Raw genomic sequence first — 18,781 nt, forward strand, 5'->3', positions numbered from 1 at the left:
TCAACTGTTGTCAAACCCTCCTAAGTTTGCCCACATTACCCCCGTGCTTCACTCACTACATTGGCTGCCAATACAGTATAGAATTAACTTCAAAATACTATTGTTTGTTTTTAAGGCCATGAATGGCCTTGCTCCGCCATACATATTGGATCTTCTCTCCGTCTATGTGCCACGCAGAACCCTGCGCTCCTCAAAACACCTGTCCCTGGTTGTTCCTTGGGCTAGGTACAAAAAATGGGGAGAACGCTCTTTTGCTGTGTATGGCCCCAGGCTTCGGAACTCCCTATCGCCAGAGCTTCGGGCCAAAACTGAGCTGGCGGCTTTTAAGTCAACTCTGAAAACCCATCTTTTTAGACAGGCCTTTGGTATTTAGCTCGTTCTAATCTTAACTTGTTTTTTTCCTGTTGTTTTATGCTGTTTCTTATTCTGATAGGGATGTCTTTTATTTTTGGGTTTTTAATCATTTGTAGTTTATTTTGTATAGGTTTTTGTTTTAGTATTGTCTTGTATTAGTGCCCTTTTGTGACGCACTTTGGGCTCCTGCCGGGTTATAAAGTGCTATATAAATAAACTATTATTATTATTATTATTATTATATGATGTATTGTTCAATTACAACAACGGAGTAATGCTTACTCACCACTAGGCTGTTTCTCCATCCTTTTTTTTAACAAAATGTTTTTATAAGCAAAGCAACTCAAGTTGTCTGTTTTTTACTGTACCAATTGATTATTATAAAAATAAAAGCTTCCTGATTGTTTTTCCACATTAAAAGACTATCAATGAAGATAAAGGCTCTTAGTATGAAAATATAAGGGGAAGTGTTGAGTTGCATTCATGGTAGCTTAACATGGATCTATTACTGAAACCTGGAATCCAGATTACAAAATGGTGCTCAATTTTCCTAAAGAAACTGGTAACTTAGAACATTATGCCAAAAACGTTTGTTTCTTCTGGGTTTACTTCTGTGTTGTGTGGCCCACTGTACATGTGCATTAGTGTTTTCCCCATTGCCCCCACCCATGCACTCCCACTTGTTCCATAAGCTGTACATTGGGATGTTGTCATGAAAATAAAACTCTGAGAAAGTTTTGCAAAGATAAAAATACAATGGATAAAAAAAAAAATAGAAAAAGTGATAACTAACTATGTTTGCAGTTTGAGGTGTCCTGTCAGCAGTTTTACAGATGTTGTAAAGCTGTGGTGTATGGAGAAATTTTTTTTGGGCTCCAGGGGATTTTTCTTTGCAGTACCTCAAGTGGCCATTAAAAAAATCGACTGAATGGCAAGGCCAAATTCATGTGTTCTGTTATCTTTCTGTCAAATTAGATCTCTGTCATCATGGTGCCAATCATTATGTTCTAATTAGCATGTATCATGTCATGTATGTTCATCCTTATTCTGTGTGTTAAGATAAGATAAACCTTTATTAGTCCCACAACGGCAAAATCCACACTGTTACAGCAGCAAAGTGATAGAAAGGTGTGTGCTCGGTCTATCCCTTGTCATGACTAACAAGGAGCAGAAGACAGGCAAGACATGCAGGAGTTGAACTTATGCTCATGTCAGCACTAAAAATGATAAATGTTCCAATTTAACTATGCAGGGCTCGATCCAGCTGCAGTAACACAGGAAACCAATGTTTATTTAACTGCATCATCATGACCCACTGTGTCATTAAAATGTCATTAGTGTTTATGATTGTATGATTAAAGGTCCCAGATGTCTGTAAGAATACATTTAAGCAGGATGCAAGGATGAGTGTGTGTTCAGAAACAGTGACCATGCTGTATGTCCTAATTGTCTAAATAGGATAGTTAAACTCATCCCGTTCAAGAAGGTATAAAATGCCTGCACCTGTCTTTGTCTTCAGTTGCTCCTATAGGATGGCTCAGTTTATTCTGTAACCTGCATTTGTAGCAAAATAAACCAGTGTGGCTTGACCTGTTCACCAATCTGTCTCTTCTTTCTCATCATAGTTTGTTCTTTGTAGGGATGCGGTGCCCTACCACCTTTATCTTGGCAAAAGTCAAAGCTAATGGTTTAAGTCTCAAGGCAGCCTGAGATCACAGAAAAAAGCCACCACAATTTATAAAGCAAAATCTTTGGCATAGCAGGTGGGTGTACTTAAGTGACAAGTCAACAATCTTAGTATACATGAGAAGATGAACACCAACTATTGTTACCTGAAGAAGTAGAACGTTACAAGCATTACAGTTCCCAGAACAGCTCCCACTATGACTCCAGTCAAAGCTGATACTCCCAATCCACCTGTTTGAGAGAGCAGTTATTGGTTTAAACATGTACTTCATCATAAATACTTTGGATAACATAATAAATTCCAAGTCAAATTTTGTAGGTTTAAGGCATAGGAGTGTACATTTACATGATTTGTCTGACATCTCCGTGTGTGCTTTATGTCTTCCTCTTAGAGTGAAACTGTCACTGTTGAAGGCAGGCAGCAGCTGAAAAGTTCCATTCACACCAAAGTAGTTGGCAACCACCTGTAAGTTAGTATACCATATTAACATCTACCTGAATTTCCACAAGTGTGTACATTCTTCTGCCTGTCAGGGATGACATTAGCACCATAGGAATGTCTCATCACAGTAGTGCAATTTTGCTTCTTCTTACCTCATAGGTTCCTGCCTCAATGTTGGTCATGGCCATCAAAGAAAAATCACCATTTCTGTCACCATTGACATCCATGGATACCTGGCCAGCAATTCCTGTTCATCACCAAGAATGAGAACACTGCTTATAATTACATTCCAAAGAACACAAAGGAAAAAAGTTTGTCTAAAGTGTATCCTTGGAAAGGGCTTTAAAATGTCACTTGAGAGGTATTTAAAGGTCAACTGAAGTGCAAACATTAAATGTGGTTAATATTTTACTTTGACAAACCATCAACTGACAACATTGATCAAAGTAAAGAGCATGACAAAAGTGCTTCTGACACAATGAATGTGAGTCAGAAGAAACGCCAGACTTCACAGAGTACAAAATTGTTCATCTTCTTTAGCCTTCGCTCTCAACTAATATAGCAATATAAGAAAATGATCTGTCCTGGCTAGTGAATGAACAATAATTCTAAACTCTAAAACAACAGCAATCATGGTAAAATCATTTTAAAATTCCACTAGCATTGCTTACCAAAAAATTACTCAGATCCTTTCAGTTATTCAGGCTGATACATTCTTCGTGTTCTGTCTAGTTTAAGAATGTTGCATTAGGCTTGGAAACCACCATATATATAGTGTAATACTTGGAAGTACAGGGCCGATCTAGGCTTTTGTCCTGTCTCAACCAACGTCTGTGGCACTTTCGGTTCAGTGGCTGTCAATGTGTATGTACAATGTTCTTCCGTAAGGCAACAAGTAAAAAAGATAAGACTGAAAAAACAACAAATGTGCTTACAAGAAAAAGGGCTGTGCATTAGGAAAATAAGAAAGTACTTATAAAATATATGTGCATATACACCCAGTTTAGATAAGAGTTTTCAGATAGATATATACAAAGACATATTTGCAAGGTATTGCAGTGAGGGTCGTCATTCTGTTATACTGTCATGGGCAAACTGTTCTTCAGAGTGATGGCCCGGGGGAAGACACTGTCTTATGTCTGGTTGTTTTGGTGTACAGTGACCTGTAGCACTGTCCAGAGGGGAGGAGTTCAAACAGATTGTGTCCAGGGTGTGAGGGATCTGCAGTGATCCTCTCTGCCCTCTTTTTGACTCGTGAGGTATACAGGTCCTCCATGGAGGGCAGGCTTGCACCGTGATTCTTTCTGCAGTCCTGACTGTCTGCTGGAGTCTGTTCCTGACAATTTGTTTGCCAAGTCAAACCAGACAGTGATGGAGGTGCAGAGAATAGACTCGATGATTCTTCTGTAGATCTGTATCAGCAGCTCCTGGGGCAGGTTGAACTTTGTGAGCTGGCGCAGGAAGCACATCCTCTGCTGTGCCTTCTTGGTGATGGTCCTGATGTTGGACGTCCACTTCAGGTCCTGGGAGATAGTGGAGCCCAGGAACTTGATGCTACTGCTGATACAGTGCTGCTGAATATGGTGAGGGGTGGTAGCGTGGGGGAGCTCCTACTGAAGTCCAGTCATTTCCACTGTTCTGAGCATGTTCAGCTCCAGGTTGTTGCGACCACACCAGCTGTTCAAGCTCCTGTCTGTGTACAGACTCATCCCCATCTTGGATGAGACTGATGACCTTTGTGTCATCTGTGAACTGAGCTGTGATGATTTATAACTGTTTGGTTCTGCCTACTTTTGACATCTTGCTTCCACCTAGATCAAAGGGCTGACATACATACTACATATATCAAAGGGTTTTGCATATCTGCGTTACTTTTCTACAGCAGAACACTTTATTATAGGTTTTATATTAGCATTATTGGATTTTATTGGGGCTTCCCATGGGGAAATAGGACTGAAGACCATCTGCATCTATAGTTCGTACAGTCGATAAATTAGTTCTGACTGTACATACTGTAGATACTGTGCACTCTGCATTGCTGTTATTGCACTTCTGGTTAGATGCTAAACTGTATTTCGCTGCCTTGTACTTGTACATGGGTAATGACAATAAAGTTGAATCTAATCTAATCTAATAAAGTCTTCTTTCTTGTGGGAATACGCAACACCACCACAGACTAAGTTTAATACAACAAAAGGGTTTATTACATTAGGTCTGAGCAGTGGCACACATACATAGACTGATGTTTTCTGAAGACTCAAGATTTTTATTTGCCATTTATCCATAAACAGACAGTCTAGGCATATAATAATTCTTGTGCAACTCACCTTTGGAGTCAGGTAAGGAGTCAAAATCCAGAAAGAACACTTAGTCTTAAAATAAAAAGTTATATAAGGGTGGCAAAGTGTTAAAACACAATACACAAAAATAGAGTAATAGTATTTCCCACAGTGAACTTCAAACATCACACTTAGTAATTCAAATGGTGGAGTTGGATATGGCATTACGCTTGGTGAGGTAGTGAGGGGTTATTGCACATATATTCTCACATTTCTCACATTTTCGTATTTGCCATCAGTCTTACTGCGGCAGGGAAAAAGCTGTTGTAAAGTCTAGTTCTGTGTGTGATGATACTGTCCACGCTGCTGTGCCTGAGGCTGTAGGTGCAGTTTTTGTGTCTGAGCAGGGAGTGAGCTGGGTGGTGTGGATCTCTGAGTATGTTTGTGCCCTTTTACGACAGTGCTGTGTGTACAGTGTGTCCATAGCAGGCAGTTCAGTCCCAGTGATCCTCTCTGCAGTCTTCATGACCCTTTGAAGAGCCTTCCTCTCTGCCTGTGTGGTGTTACCATACCAGACTGTGATGCCAGTAGTGAGGATGAAGACCAATAGGTATAAAACTTAAGGTTTTCTCTTTTCAAAATTCAATAATTGAATTTAAGATTAATTCAAATTATAAAATGTATAATCCTTTACAAAAAGCAAGTGTTTCATCTCCATTGTATGGGCTAGTTTAGTTTTAAGGAAGTCCAACCAAAAGGATTTTGATGCAGGTAAAACTCTAAAGATTGAGAGATTGAAGAAATACAACTGAATCCAATTTAAAATTAAAATAAATATTAATCAAAATAGGATTAGAAAAAGCAAGTGTTTCTCCCCCACATAGTTCAGCCAGATAGTTTTGATAGATTATTGGATGAAATCATAATTTAAATAAAATTTTTAGGGAATAAAAGCTAGTGTTTCTGCTCAATAGTTAGGTTTCTCTCTAAGTAACAGTAGAGAAACTGTTACCAGTTAAAAGAGAAATATAACACTCTAAACATGGGGTATTTTGGAAGGCCCCCACATTTAACTAAACAACAGTTTAAATCCTACCATTTCAATTTTCTCTACAGACAGTGCATTAACAGGCATGCAGAGTTTTTAACAAAAGACAAAATCTTACCGGCACATCCCATAAGTAATGAAGTTAAAGCCAATGTATATAGCGAGAGTCTGACAAAAACATTGGTGATCATAACCTCGCTCCCCAGGGTCCACCATCTAAAATGGCAGCAAGGTCTTAGGCTCCCATCCGCTCTTCTGCGGGCCTGTGTACTGGTGTCCTTGCGGTCTTTTTCCCCAGAATGTAGCATTCCATTGGCAGTCCATTCAAACTATGCTATTCTCCGCACCCCAAAACAGAATCAGCAGAGCACAGAGTCCGAGCTGCCTGGAGCAGCAACAGTCAACACTGGTGTAATTCCTCATGCGTAGGCAAACAGCTGTTTCCACAAAGGTGGGTAAACACAATCCCTCTGCATGATAGGTTTGATTGTAACCACAGACAGAGTGCCAGTGTAGCAGGCATTGGGGATAAAAAAATAGACGATATATTTCTCCAGACTGGGTAACCCATGTACTTCCTCATTTCTGTAAGATAAAGTATATAACTTATGATTTTTAATTCAAAATTGCCAAGATATCTGTGTTTACATGCTTGTAACGAAACACACATACTTCCCGTTTTCCTGGCAGCCCTAGGTTACCCCCAGAGAGACACCTCTGCCCCCTATTTAAAATAAAACCAGCTAAACTGCTCATTTAAAAGGTATTTTGTTTTGTAAAAAGAAGGAAAATTCATACATTTTAAAAAGATATTGTTTTATTAATTAGATTGTATGTTTTATAGTACATAATGATTAAAGAATGGTGACTTTATCCACCATAACATCTAGTTCTTATCATTAGGGTGTAATACTTGCTCCAATGATAGAGAGGCAGATGATTCAACAGGAAACAGTAGAAAAAGAAGTGGTTGCCAGCTAAAGGTTTTTAATTCAAAGATTTAACCTGTACAGATATGGATATATGTTTTCATGTCTGCAATGAAACAGGAGGGTCTTCTATTTTACTATGGTTGACCTGCAGGCTTTCAATGATGCCCAGTGAGAACATCATTTAGAGCTGCATACACGAGTGTCTGGAATGACATTGTACAAATGTAAAATAAAATTTTTGTGGTGATGATTCCGTACATGTACGTTGTGATCAGATCATCATCCACCTTTTAAAGGTTTTAGGTGATGATAGCCTGTATTTGAAAAAACAGTGTGTCTGATTTTAATATTTAATGGCCACTGTACAATAACTGACACCATAGCACCATCATATGCTCTTTCATGCTACACTACAAGCCATGCAGGCTTTGACATCAGTACTTTTTTAGGGAAAAGAACTTTTTACTCCACTACATTGATTATTATTATTATTATTACACCCTAATGGAAATGCAGGCTATTCTTTGACAGTCTCTCACTCTCAGTACGTAGGTGGTGTTTGTCATTGACTTTGTCATTTGTATGGATATTTTATTTTGTTTTATTTTACTGAATACTGACAGATTCATATACTGTAATGTGTGAACCTTTGTCTCACTTAGATGAGTCTATATAACCCACACAGTAACAGCTTCCCAAAGTGTTTACAGAAACATAGTACATTTGTCAGCATTAGGTGCATGAGTAAGGTGAATGAGTGATAATAGGGGCACAGAGAGAAGAAGAGACATTCTACTGCGCATACACTATTCCAACATTGGAGAGAGTATTTCATTGCACTGAAGTAATGTTATGTTACTTTCTACTTTTACTCAAGTAATCAGAGTACCACTCCAACAACTACGGTTCTTTTCAAACATTCAGCATTGATTCTGATGTTACACTGTTTTATCTTTCTGTACCCCCTGTCTAACATGCTTGTAACTGATTTGTGATTATTTTTACATTCTCCAGCTCTTAATGGTGGTTCAGCACCTATGTTGACATGATTTGTGTCTCTATGTACAGGGTCGTGTTTACGCTGAGACAAAATGACTGATGGAGCCATATGGTACAAAATGGCGATGAGGCAAACTGACAACAAATCCCATGTGCTCTTAGCACCCCTACTGGTTACTTGGTGAATAACATTCTGCACATGCTTTCCAACCGATACAGTATAAATGAAACTATTTTGTCAATAATGTAATATTTCATTTGAGTATACTATAACACTTAAGTCTTAGATAGAAAGTGTGTATATTTCCCCAAATGTAAAATGATTCCTTTATTCGCACAAACAACAGCATGCTTAAAGAGCCCATGTTCTGCTTTTCCTTGTTTTTTGACTTATCTACAATGTTACAACAGTGAATTATCATCTTGGACATGACCTAAAGCTCAAAATATGAGGTGTACGTATGTTCTAGTATTTCTATGCAGTAGTAACTCGGTATATACAAGTCTCGCTAACTCTCGCTTGTGAGAATTTTTTTTCTAACAAAATTAAATATTACATGATAGTTTAAGGATTTCCTTGAATGGTCGTAATCTCCAGGCAGTTTCACATTCATGTGAGCTTGCCTGACATCCACCGGTGCCCCCACCATATTGGCAAAATGTTATACTGCCTTGTTTGTTATGAATATTTTCAATAAAGCTTATTAAAAAACTGGCCTAATGCAAACATAGTAACTTATCCAGCCCAACAATTCTCTCTAACATTACAGAATCAAGGCAATGTGTGTTTTGTAAACTTACCATTAAGTCCCACTGAGTAGTGGAAACATCACTCCGTTTCAAGTAGCTCCAAGGTTTGTAAATTCATCTCGTGATCATTTTGACTTCCCCCACATGACCACATACAGTCCCAAAGTAGTAAAATTAATTCCAATAGGTAGTGTAGTGCCAACAATAACATTATAGATCATTAATCCACTCATTAACCAGCAATACATCACATGCGGGCAGACACACTGGCCTCAAGCAGTTAAAACAAACAGGTACTGTGGTCCGGGGGAATCCAGCATTGACAAGCTAATCATGCACCACCATGGGGGCTCCACTGCCCAGCTGCTTGTAGGTTACACCCCGTCAGGTAAAACAGAAAGTCCATGTACATGAACACTCCCAGACATGCAGTAACCTCAGGCCCTGTATTTTTCTCCATATTTGCTCACAGTGCAGCAGCAGGAGGTAAAATATGTCCACAAAACCAGACACAGTCGAAAAATTCTGCTTTTAAAATGGCACCGGTGGATGTCAGGCAAGCTCACATGAATACTGCCTGGAGATTATGACCATTCAAGGAAATCTGTGAGCTACTGTGTAGGACTTTTTACATAGTTAGTAAAAAAAAGTCTCTCCAGCAAGAGTTTCCGAAATTTGTATAAAGTTTCAGTCACAATTAAATTACAAACTGTTTATTTTTAAAATACTTCCTGCCATGAACTTGTCACCATTTCACCTTTTCTCATTTAGAGTTATTACCACTTTAGAGCAAGAGCATTCAGGTTTTGTTTGTCTGTACAAAAACTCTGAGATACTACTCATTCATGTCTATTACTGAGTACTGCCTTCTCATGAGCCCCGAAATCGCTTTCTTGTAGCCTGCTGCTGTAGGGGGGTAGGGTCAAATGTGGAAAAAAGTCAGAGGTTTTATTCAGGAGAGCATAAAAGATTAACAGAGCCTGAGAGCAGCTGTCTCTTTCCTATAGCATAAAGTTGACAACCTTGATTTAATCATGAAAACAATGTAGACATAATGCAATAAATGCCAGTGGCACAATTATGTAAGCACAATGAAATAGTAGTTCTTCCTGTGAAAGACACGAAGACTGACATTATTTATAAACTTATATGCATGTCTATGTTGAGTTTAAGTATGATTGATGTAATTGTTATGAGGCTGGAGACATGTTATGGCAAATGACTTCACATTCACTTGGGGGGATTAATGTGGGAAAAAACAATTTTATTTGCTTGATTTGTCTCATTTTTGTTTATTTGCTTTTTTCATGTACAAAAGCCTGCTGTCTTTTGAAAATGTTTTTATAGGTTGACATGTAAGTCATGTATGGTGCAGCCAGGTGGTCTTGGGAGACAAGAATAAACAAGAGGTCATCAGTCTGTTACTTGGACAACTGCCAAATGAAACAAATGTGAGGGCATCCAGGTGGCATATAGCAGAGATGAGAAATAAACAAAACATGTTAAGTGACGATAAAAGTAAACAAAAGATAAGTAGTAAACAGAAGATAAAAGTAAACAATAGATAAGAAATAAACAGAAGGTTAATTAATTTGCTGCCTGAAATATCTGCTGCATTGGCAGCTGAACAAACTATCAAAACAAGCGTGGAATTTTCATGATCTCTTCAGTTAAGGTTATATTAATCTTTAATTTAATTGTGGATTTTAGTTGTTGGTACTGGAAAAACTGTTCTTTCCCAACTCTGTACTTCTGGACTAGTGTGTTGAAAGATATGAACCTGTTATTTTCAAATAGATGATGTATGTGAGTGATTCCTTTGTGTTGCCATGATGGCAAATAGATAGGGTTATTGTGCAGTTGAATATCAGGGTTGTGCCAAACTGGGGTGTATCTACATGATGTAAGTAATGATTTAATGATTTACTTAGTTTTCCATCAGGCTGTCAGAGTTGAGATGATTGTGATATTCTTACAACAGTTCGTTTTCTTGATAGAGATTGGTAGGAAGAGATGGTGCATACCTTTATGCTATAACTTTGCTCTAATTCTACCCATGAACTGTTGTAGCTGTCCTCTTGAATCCATTTGACTAAATACTGTAGCTGATTTGCCAAGTAGTAATACTGATAATATAAATTTGGTGCTTCTAGGCCACCTTGTGATTTCTTCTTTTGAAGTGTAGATAGGGAAATTTTGGATTTCCTGATTTTCCAGTAAAATTGAGAGGTTAAAGAATCAAGTGATTTGAACCATTTATCTGTGGGTGTTGTGGGAAGCGCTGTAAACAGGTAGTTAATTTGAGATAGAGTTTTCATTTTGTCAGTAGCAATTCGGCTGATGAGCGAGAGTGGAAAACTGGAGCAGAGTTTAAAGTCATCTTCTACATTTTTTAGCACAGGGGTGTAGTTGAGGTTAAAAAGCTCTGACAGCCTGGGGGAAATACTGATATCTAAATATTTAATGTTTCCTATGTGAACTTGAAGAGGGAAGTCTTGAGCTGCAGAATCCCAGGCATCTTCAGAGAGTGCCAATATCATGGATTTGTTCCAGTTTTTTGTAGATTTTAAGATTTTATAGAATGCATTAATAGTGTGAAACGTTTCCTGTAGTGAATGGTAAGGCTCCTGTAACTATAATAATAAATCATCTGCATAAATCAAATTTTATGTTCTGAGTTAGTATCTTGTATTTCTTTAATTACATTTTTCTGTCATATTGCTGCTACTAGAGGTTCGATGAAAATGATAAACAGAGATGGTGAGAGTGGGCATCCTCGTCTGGTACCCCGCTGTAAAGTTAAACTTTGTGAGGTTACCTCATTTGTGCTTATTGTGGCCCTGGGTGATGTGTATAGTATTCATATCCAATGGATGAACAACTCTTCAAACCCAAGCCTGCATAGTGTGCTAAAGAGAAATGTCCAGTTAACTTTATTGAATGTCTTTTCTGCACATAGTCATACAATTATGGTTTTGATTTGTTTTTGTTGTGCAAGATTAATCAGATTAAATAATCTATGGATGTTTTCTAAAGCATTCCTGTTTTTGATGAAGCCTGTTTGGCCTGGGTTAATACTGGAGTGATTGTCTCTGTTCTGGTGGCTAGGGCTTTCGTAATGATTTTTAAAACTGCACTAATCAGTGATAGGGGAGGGTAACTAGAAGGGTGGACTTGGTCTTTGTTTGGTTTTAATAAGAGTGTCATGATGGCTGTATTGTACATTAATGATATCTTGTGGATTGTGAACAATTTCACATGTAGAATTAAGTATTAAGTATTAATGCTTTTTCTTTTTACATTGCAATTGATTTGCCAAATACTTACCTATTTTGTTACTATACTGAAAGTATTTGCATTTGAGTTGTTGAATGAGAAACTGTGTTTTTTGTATATAATATTTTCAAGTTGCATTTTCAGTTGGCTCAGTTCATTTTGTGTTTGTTCTGTGTTTGTAAATCTGTGAGTTGTTTTATCTTCCATTCTATGGTGCTTTCCAGTTCTACTTGTTTTTTCCTGTACAATGAGTATGATATTATTCTTCCTCTGATTACTGCTTTGTGTCAGGTTTGCTCGGCCGCTCTGGCCTCCCTCACCTTTCCTACTGTCTCTTGCCCATTAACACTAATCACGTTCACCTGTTCCTCACTCCCTTATCACCAGCTGCACTTGATTAGGTTGCTCACTATATTACCCGGTTTCACTCCTCAGTCACTTGCCAGTTCGTTCTAGTCTCTAGGCCATTTTTTTCTCCTTGCTCTTTCGTAGTTTTGTATGTATTTATTCCCTAGCCAGCTACTGTTTTGTGTTCCCCCCATGGACTGTTCCTCCGGACCGTGGCTCCACTCTCTCCTCCCAGGCAGGTCAATGCTCAGTCGCCTATCTGTTCTACTATTGCCTTCATCTCTCTGTCTCCACCTAAATCACTGCTTGCATCGAAGTCGGCTACCTGGGTCCACCTCTTTCTCGTTCGCTCACTGACAGGTGCGAACGGCACATAACACTTTGCCTGTTTCCTATAGTAGAGACGGTTTCTCTTTATTAATAAAGCTAATCAAATCTGAGTCCTGGAGTAATGATGTACTGAAGCGCCATCTTCTAGAGGATTTAGTATGGGCTTCAGTATTCAGTATATAATGTGAGGGAAATGGGAGAATTGTCACTAATTATGATAGAGTGTATTGTAGATTCTGTTATATGCTGGGTAAGGGAATTACTGATAAGAAAGAGGTTGATTTGAGAAAAAGGCTGATGAAGGGAGGAAAACGCAATATATTCTCTAGCGGGGTTATTCATTCTTCAGCTGTCACCAAGTCCACAATGCTACATACAGCATATTGTTTTATTATTTCAGTCACATGCCAGTTTCTTGTATAGCTAGAGGTGCTTGAATGGTCAATTTCTGGGATAATAACAGTGTTAAAGTTGATAATACGGTATTTGTTGAGTCACATAGTAATGAGAAAATTATGGAAAAAGGATGGATCATCATTATTGGGGCCATATATGTTCCTAAGTGTGTATGTTGTCTGGTTAATGGATACATTAGTTATTATAAATCTGCCTTCCGGGTCAGTGATAGATGTATTGTGAATTAATCGGGTATTTTTATTAATTAAAATTGAAACACCTCTTTGCCTACTCTTGTGTGTTGATGAAAATATTTGGTTAAATAGTTTATATTTAAGGTTTTGTAATTCTGGGTTTGTTAGCTGGGTTTCTAGTAAAAAGCATATATCAGTGTTTAATTTTATCAAATGGTTAATGATTGTAGTCCTCTTAACCTGGGTCTGGAAACTACACACATTCCATGATACTATTTTAAGTGACTGAATGATTATTTGTTATAGATGTCTATTTTGTGTGCTGAAAGGAGGGACAAAACATAAACGAGGGAAACGATATAGAGTTAGTGCATGTGTGTCTATATTTATGTGTGCTAGTGTGTGGATGTGGGCATAGCAGCACAGAAAAACATAGGCAAGTATACATATGGACAAGCATGGTGTAATAAACAAAGAAAAACACAAACAGAATAACAAGAGGGATGCCAATGTAAAAGATGGTTGTAGTACTCCTTGTGGGATAGGGGTTGCTCTGGGTCTGTGGATGTAAGGGACCAGGGTGATGAAAAGGGGGTTGAATTATTAAAACATAATGTAGCAGTCACCAGTTGGTAGATATTCTGTAGAAACTCCGAAGATCATGATATAGCTGTCCTTTAATGTATAATTTGTCCACAATGCTGTTTACATGTTTGTTATTCTGTCTGTGTCTGTCTGTTTCATAATGGCATAGAGAATTTTCCATTCGTTTATTTCGCATGGGAATTGATCATTAAGTGCAAGGTTTGTCTTTCAGTTCCTTTCTTTTACTTTTGATAATTTTACTCTTTGTGTTTGTAGTCCTCCAGTTTGGCTATTATGGGTCGGGGTGTTTTGAATGTGATCCAAGACTGTGTCCGCAGTGGAAGGTGATCTTGTGTCTGATGGGATTTTGAGTTGGTTTTTCCTGAAGTGTTTAATCAGTGCCCTGGGGTTGTCGGGTGATTGTTCTGTAATGCCCGAAAAAATCAGGTTGTTGCATATGTTTCTGGTTTGAATGTCCAGTATCATTGGTGTCTGTGGAGCAAAATCTCTTTCATTCGAATGGTTTTGGGGCATCTTGTTGAATTGTGGTGCTGGTGTGGGAATCCACCTTGCAGAGGTTGTAATAGTGGCCAATGTATGCCTTAAGATCTGCTATTTCCTCCAGTATGCAAATAGAATGTTCCAGTCATTGTCAGCCGGCTGGGGCGTCATTGGGTGGATTGTTTAGGAAAGTAAATGGCAAATTTGCAGAAAAAAAGATTAGCTGAAAGATTAGCCCAGTAGTATAGTTCTCAGTGACCGGAATGGTCCTTGAGATACTGTTCTCTTCATGTAAAGTGCTTTTCCAGGCCAAGATGTGGCCTGTGCTGGTGAAGTACACTGACTGGACACTTTATTTAGTACCCCTGTACAATTGTATGCACCTCAATGCAACAGTTCCGCCTTAACAGCTGTGTATATGAAGCTCAGAATGTTTCAGCTTTTGGCGAAATTTTCAAAAATGTATAAACTCAATTATATATTTATTATTGAGGTCATAATTAAAGGTGGTGTTGTACTGAACTACATTATAATCAGAGGTGTTTCTAATTCTGACCCTCTCATGTATGAAGCTGGGAGGACAAAAATATAGAGACACTTCTGAGAGCTGCAATCTCACTTGCCATATCATCATGATGTTAACTCTGACTGGCAGTAGAATGGTTCTTTTTGGTTGTGATACTTTATCTTACAAACATATTAGCTCTGTGACATCAGCAGCCTAACTGGTGCAACTGGGTAATCATTTGGCACAAACTGTATTTGCAACTTTACTTGCTCCCGATGTTTGTAAAGGAAAACTGAAAACAGCCAACATGCCACAGCCTCTTTTGAATTTTCAAAGCCTTATATTTTAGAATATCCAAAATAGTTCCACTTGTGGGTGGCGCAGTGGGTAGCGCCGTTGCCTCACAGCAAGGAGGTTCCGGGTTCACGATCTTTCTGTGTGGAGTTTGCATGTTCTCTCTGTGCTTGTGTGGGTTCTCTCCAGGTACTCTGGCTTCCTCCCACTGTCCAAAGACATGTGGCTTAGGTTGATTGGTGGCTCTAAATTGCCCGTGTGTTTGTTCGTCTGCGTGTTGGCCCTGCAATGGACCAGCAACCTGTCCAGGGTGTACCCTGCCCAATGCCGGCTGGGATTGGCTCCAGCGACCCCATTTGGGACTAAGCGGTATAGAAAATGAGATGAGTTCTACTTGTATTTTTTTGTTTGTTTTTGCTTTAGTGTTTTTTTACAATAGATTTCTACAATACCACACTAGTAAGATTGATCATAGGAGCCTGAAGTCATTACTGATTCAGTTAGAGCAGTGTCTTACCTTCAAATGTTCTGTTCCACATTTGTAAGGTGATCTCCATTCCATTCTTCTTACTGTATCCATTTTTCATGGCTTCATGCAAGGTGATGGCATACAGCAAAATGGCATCATGGAATCCCTCAACAAACATGTTGACCTGAAATGGATTATACAGTCATGAAGAAGAAGCAACTGTTCTGCCACACCAACATAAAATTAACCATTACATCTACAAGTGATATGTTGGAATTCACTCTGAATAATTTATTGTATATCATGAAATATGTGTGATAATTTAGAAAGATTATTTTTCAATATGCTAAGTAGTCCTATAAAAATGAATATGATCAGTGTTGGCACGTGTCAGGACACAACCATCTGTCCGTACAGGATGCAGCTGGAGAAGAGCTGCAGACAGTGTTTAGGAATCCATATCCATGAAAAAAAAAAAAAAAACTGCACATAACACTTGAAAGCAACTCATGAGTTAAGATTAATATCAAATACCCTGCACATGTCCCAGTTAATCCTATTATGCAGCAAGTCAGTCCAACTTCACTGTGGCTGCTTTCGCTGTTAAGATTCTTCAAACATTTATATGTCCTATCATTTTATGGCGGTTTGATTGGCTCTGAAAGCAGCTGTTGGTGGAGATAAAGAGGGCGATACATCCACTGGCCGTGGATTAGCAAATAATTTTGCAAATCTTTGCTCGGTTTTGATACAGTTTATGTTGGACATAACACTGCAGTCCATGTAGCATTTTAGTGAGAACTTGTTAAAATATACACCATCAACCCAACTAGAAAAGTGGGGAATTTGTTCAACTATCAAAGTAGAACATGAAATTTCTTGTTTCACATACAACTCACAGTTACGTGTGTCAAGTATGTAACTCTGAACAGGAGTACTGTATCAATGTTACTGGGGAAAAAATATTCCTCTATATAATTAGTTTGTGTTACAGCTACAAACAACATTAGACATACATATGCATATCACTAAAATATAAACCTCTGCCGCAACTGTTTCTGGCTGTCATGACCATGTATGACCTAGTACCACAGACAGGGCAGGAGGGGCAAGGAGGAGTGGAGGGAGAAGAGGAGAGGATACTCCTGGAGTTTTTGACTCTCACTTCGCCCTTAACAGTCAAAAATTTGAGGGAGAAGTTAGTTAATGCAGCTTTAACTAGCCTGATACTCAAAACTGTTTCTGCCTTCTCAGATTAGAAAAGGTGATCATTGGTTGAGTTTATTTGGAAATGTAGCAACAACGCTCGAAAGCTGAAATTGAAAAGATTTGACAGGAATTCAAAAGGCGCCAGATTTCATAAGCAGATTTAATAAACTGTTACTGAATCCCAGTCCACTTGTGAGAATGTATGCAATAAATATATATTCCAATAGTGTAAAAATGCTGGTCATTTTCATTGAGCATTCATTTTTATTTTTTAAAATAAATAGTTTTCTCTGGACCCCTGCCCAATCTGACCAGTGATGACATGTTTAGCCACATGTCATCATTCAACCGCTGGCTGTCTAGGTGGTGCCCCGAAAACAACGTGGGCTTCACAGACAACTGGAAAACATTTTGAGGAAAACCTGGTCTGATTACCAGAGACGGCATGATGCACTGAGTTTCTATCCTTCCCTCACTATACATGCATATTGCCATCATTACATTTCACTAACTTTGTATCGCCTCTCTCTCCCCCCATACCTTCCAGAGCTTTGTTACTGTATATACACACATACAGTAACTCCCAATTTTTTGTTTTGCTAATGCAGATGGTAATAAAAATTGACAAATACTGCCTGACTCATCAATATCTTTAAATTCATTAGATATCATCAGTCTATATTTCTGAGAGATTCCACTGGATTTTATCAAGGCTGAGAAAATAATTAGTTTTATTGTGAGATAAATATACGTACACTTTCGCAGTCTTTGCAGTCATGAAGTTCAGCTTTTTCAATGGACTTTTTCATTTCCATGGAGAAGTTTTCAAACTCGGGCTTGACTGTCCTGAGCAGTGTCACCGTGTTCAGAGAAGCATAGGCTTGCCGTGCTTCATTGTCATATTTATCTCCTCTCTTCCATGAGCCATTCCCTAGAATTTAATTTAAGAGTGACAGAACAAGATGTATTTTCCAAACATAAATCTTTTTTTTTTTAAAACTCTTCGTTAAAGCTTATTTGGGTGTATCACCAGTACAGTGAGGCATGTCGATGAGCTAAGTAGCTAGCTAGTAGGGATGCACACCCTTAACCATTTAATCATTAACCGACAATATAAATGCCAACCAATTAATACTATCAGTTCAACAGTTAAAAAAATTAAATTGTTTGCTGAAAAATAAGTTATAGGGTCTACATATCAACTCATGGTGGCATGTGGTGGAAAGCTAATCAGACAGGCTTCCCTAGGCTAACCACTAGTGAGGTGCTCTCTTTGCATTCCTTTCGTGCGACATCGCTACCTTTGGACGGGGTATTCTCCTCCTTGGGTCTCAGTAAACAAACTAACCCCACAGCATGTTGACATGTTGCTATTTCTGAACAAAAACCACTGGGATATACGTTTCTGTTTTGTTAACCTGCTGTAAGTTTTTATTATTAAACCAAGAGTGGTTTTTATTGCAGTGCTCTCTGTACTGGAGATTGTGTGTTTCCATTAATCTCAGTCCTGAAGTGGGCCAGAACATGCAAGTCCACAGTACCAGTGCTTCTGCATTTTACTCTTTGGTGTACCAGCACTTCTCACAAGCTGCCAGAACTCTTTTCAACGCTCTCCACGGGTTTGAGATGTGCTGTGTCTCGCCTGGACAGAGGATGAGAGCAGACGACAGGAGCAGAGTGTGGTGACAAAGAGCTCCACCAAAGAGAGCTGTGCTGCCCCAGAAGCAGCAAAAATTCAAGTTTAAGTGGTCCCAAATAATTATTATTCATATTTGATTTAGTGATATAAATTCCAATCATAAAACAAACTAAATAAGAATTAAAATTTAAAACATCAACAATTTGACACCTCTTCCTCTCTCTCATCAATTTCTGCCCAACATTTCTTCTCTTGGGACACAGAAATTGTGGTTCTAAGGTTTACTTGCATGATTAAGATCTCTGCAGCATCTGCAGTTTTCAGAAAAATATACAGTGCCTTGCAAAAGTATTCATACCCCTTGAATTTTCCACATTACGACCACAAACATAAATGTATGTTATTGGGATTTTATGTGATAGTCCAACACAAAGTATCGCATAATTGTGAAGTGGAAAGTAAATGATATGTGGCGTTCAAAATTTTTTACAAATAAAACTCTGAAAAGTGTAGCATGTATTCAGCCCCTTTACTTTCATATC

General features: G+C 38.4%; 1 protein-coding gene across 1 annotated transcript in view; it reads right to left on the reverse strand.

Moving 5' to 3' along the window:
- The window catches only part of npr3 (natriuretic peptide receptor 3), a 51,122-nt gene that overhangs the window by 16,120 nt on the left and 16,221 nt on the right, over window positions 1-18,781 (reverse strand). Inside the window, exons 3-7 of the mRNA XM_020599164.1 lie at window positions 17,356-17,531; window positions 15,440-15,575; window positions 2,635-2,729; window positions 2,387-2,504; window positions 2,187-2,271 (exon numbers count right to left, since the gene is read on the reverse strand). Coding sequence (XP_020454820.1) covers window positions 2,187-2,271; window positions 2,387-2,504; window positions 2,635-2,729; window positions 15,440-15,575; window positions 17,356-17,531 — 610 coding nt within the window. The remainder of the gene's footprint in view (window positions 1-2,186; window positions 2,272-2,386; window positions 2,505-2,634; window positions 2,730-15,439; window positions 15,576-17,355; window positions 17,532-18,781) is intronic.

The sequence above is a fragment of the Monopterus albus genome, unplaced genomic scaffold (genome assembly GCF_001952655.1).
Source record: "Monopterus albus unplaced genomic scaffold, M_albus_1.0 scaffold40.1, whole genome shotgun sequence".
Classification (NCBI taxonomy): domain Eukaryota; kingdom Metazoa; phylum Chordata; class Actinopteri; order Synbranchiformes; family Synbranchidae; genus Monopterus; species Monopterus albus.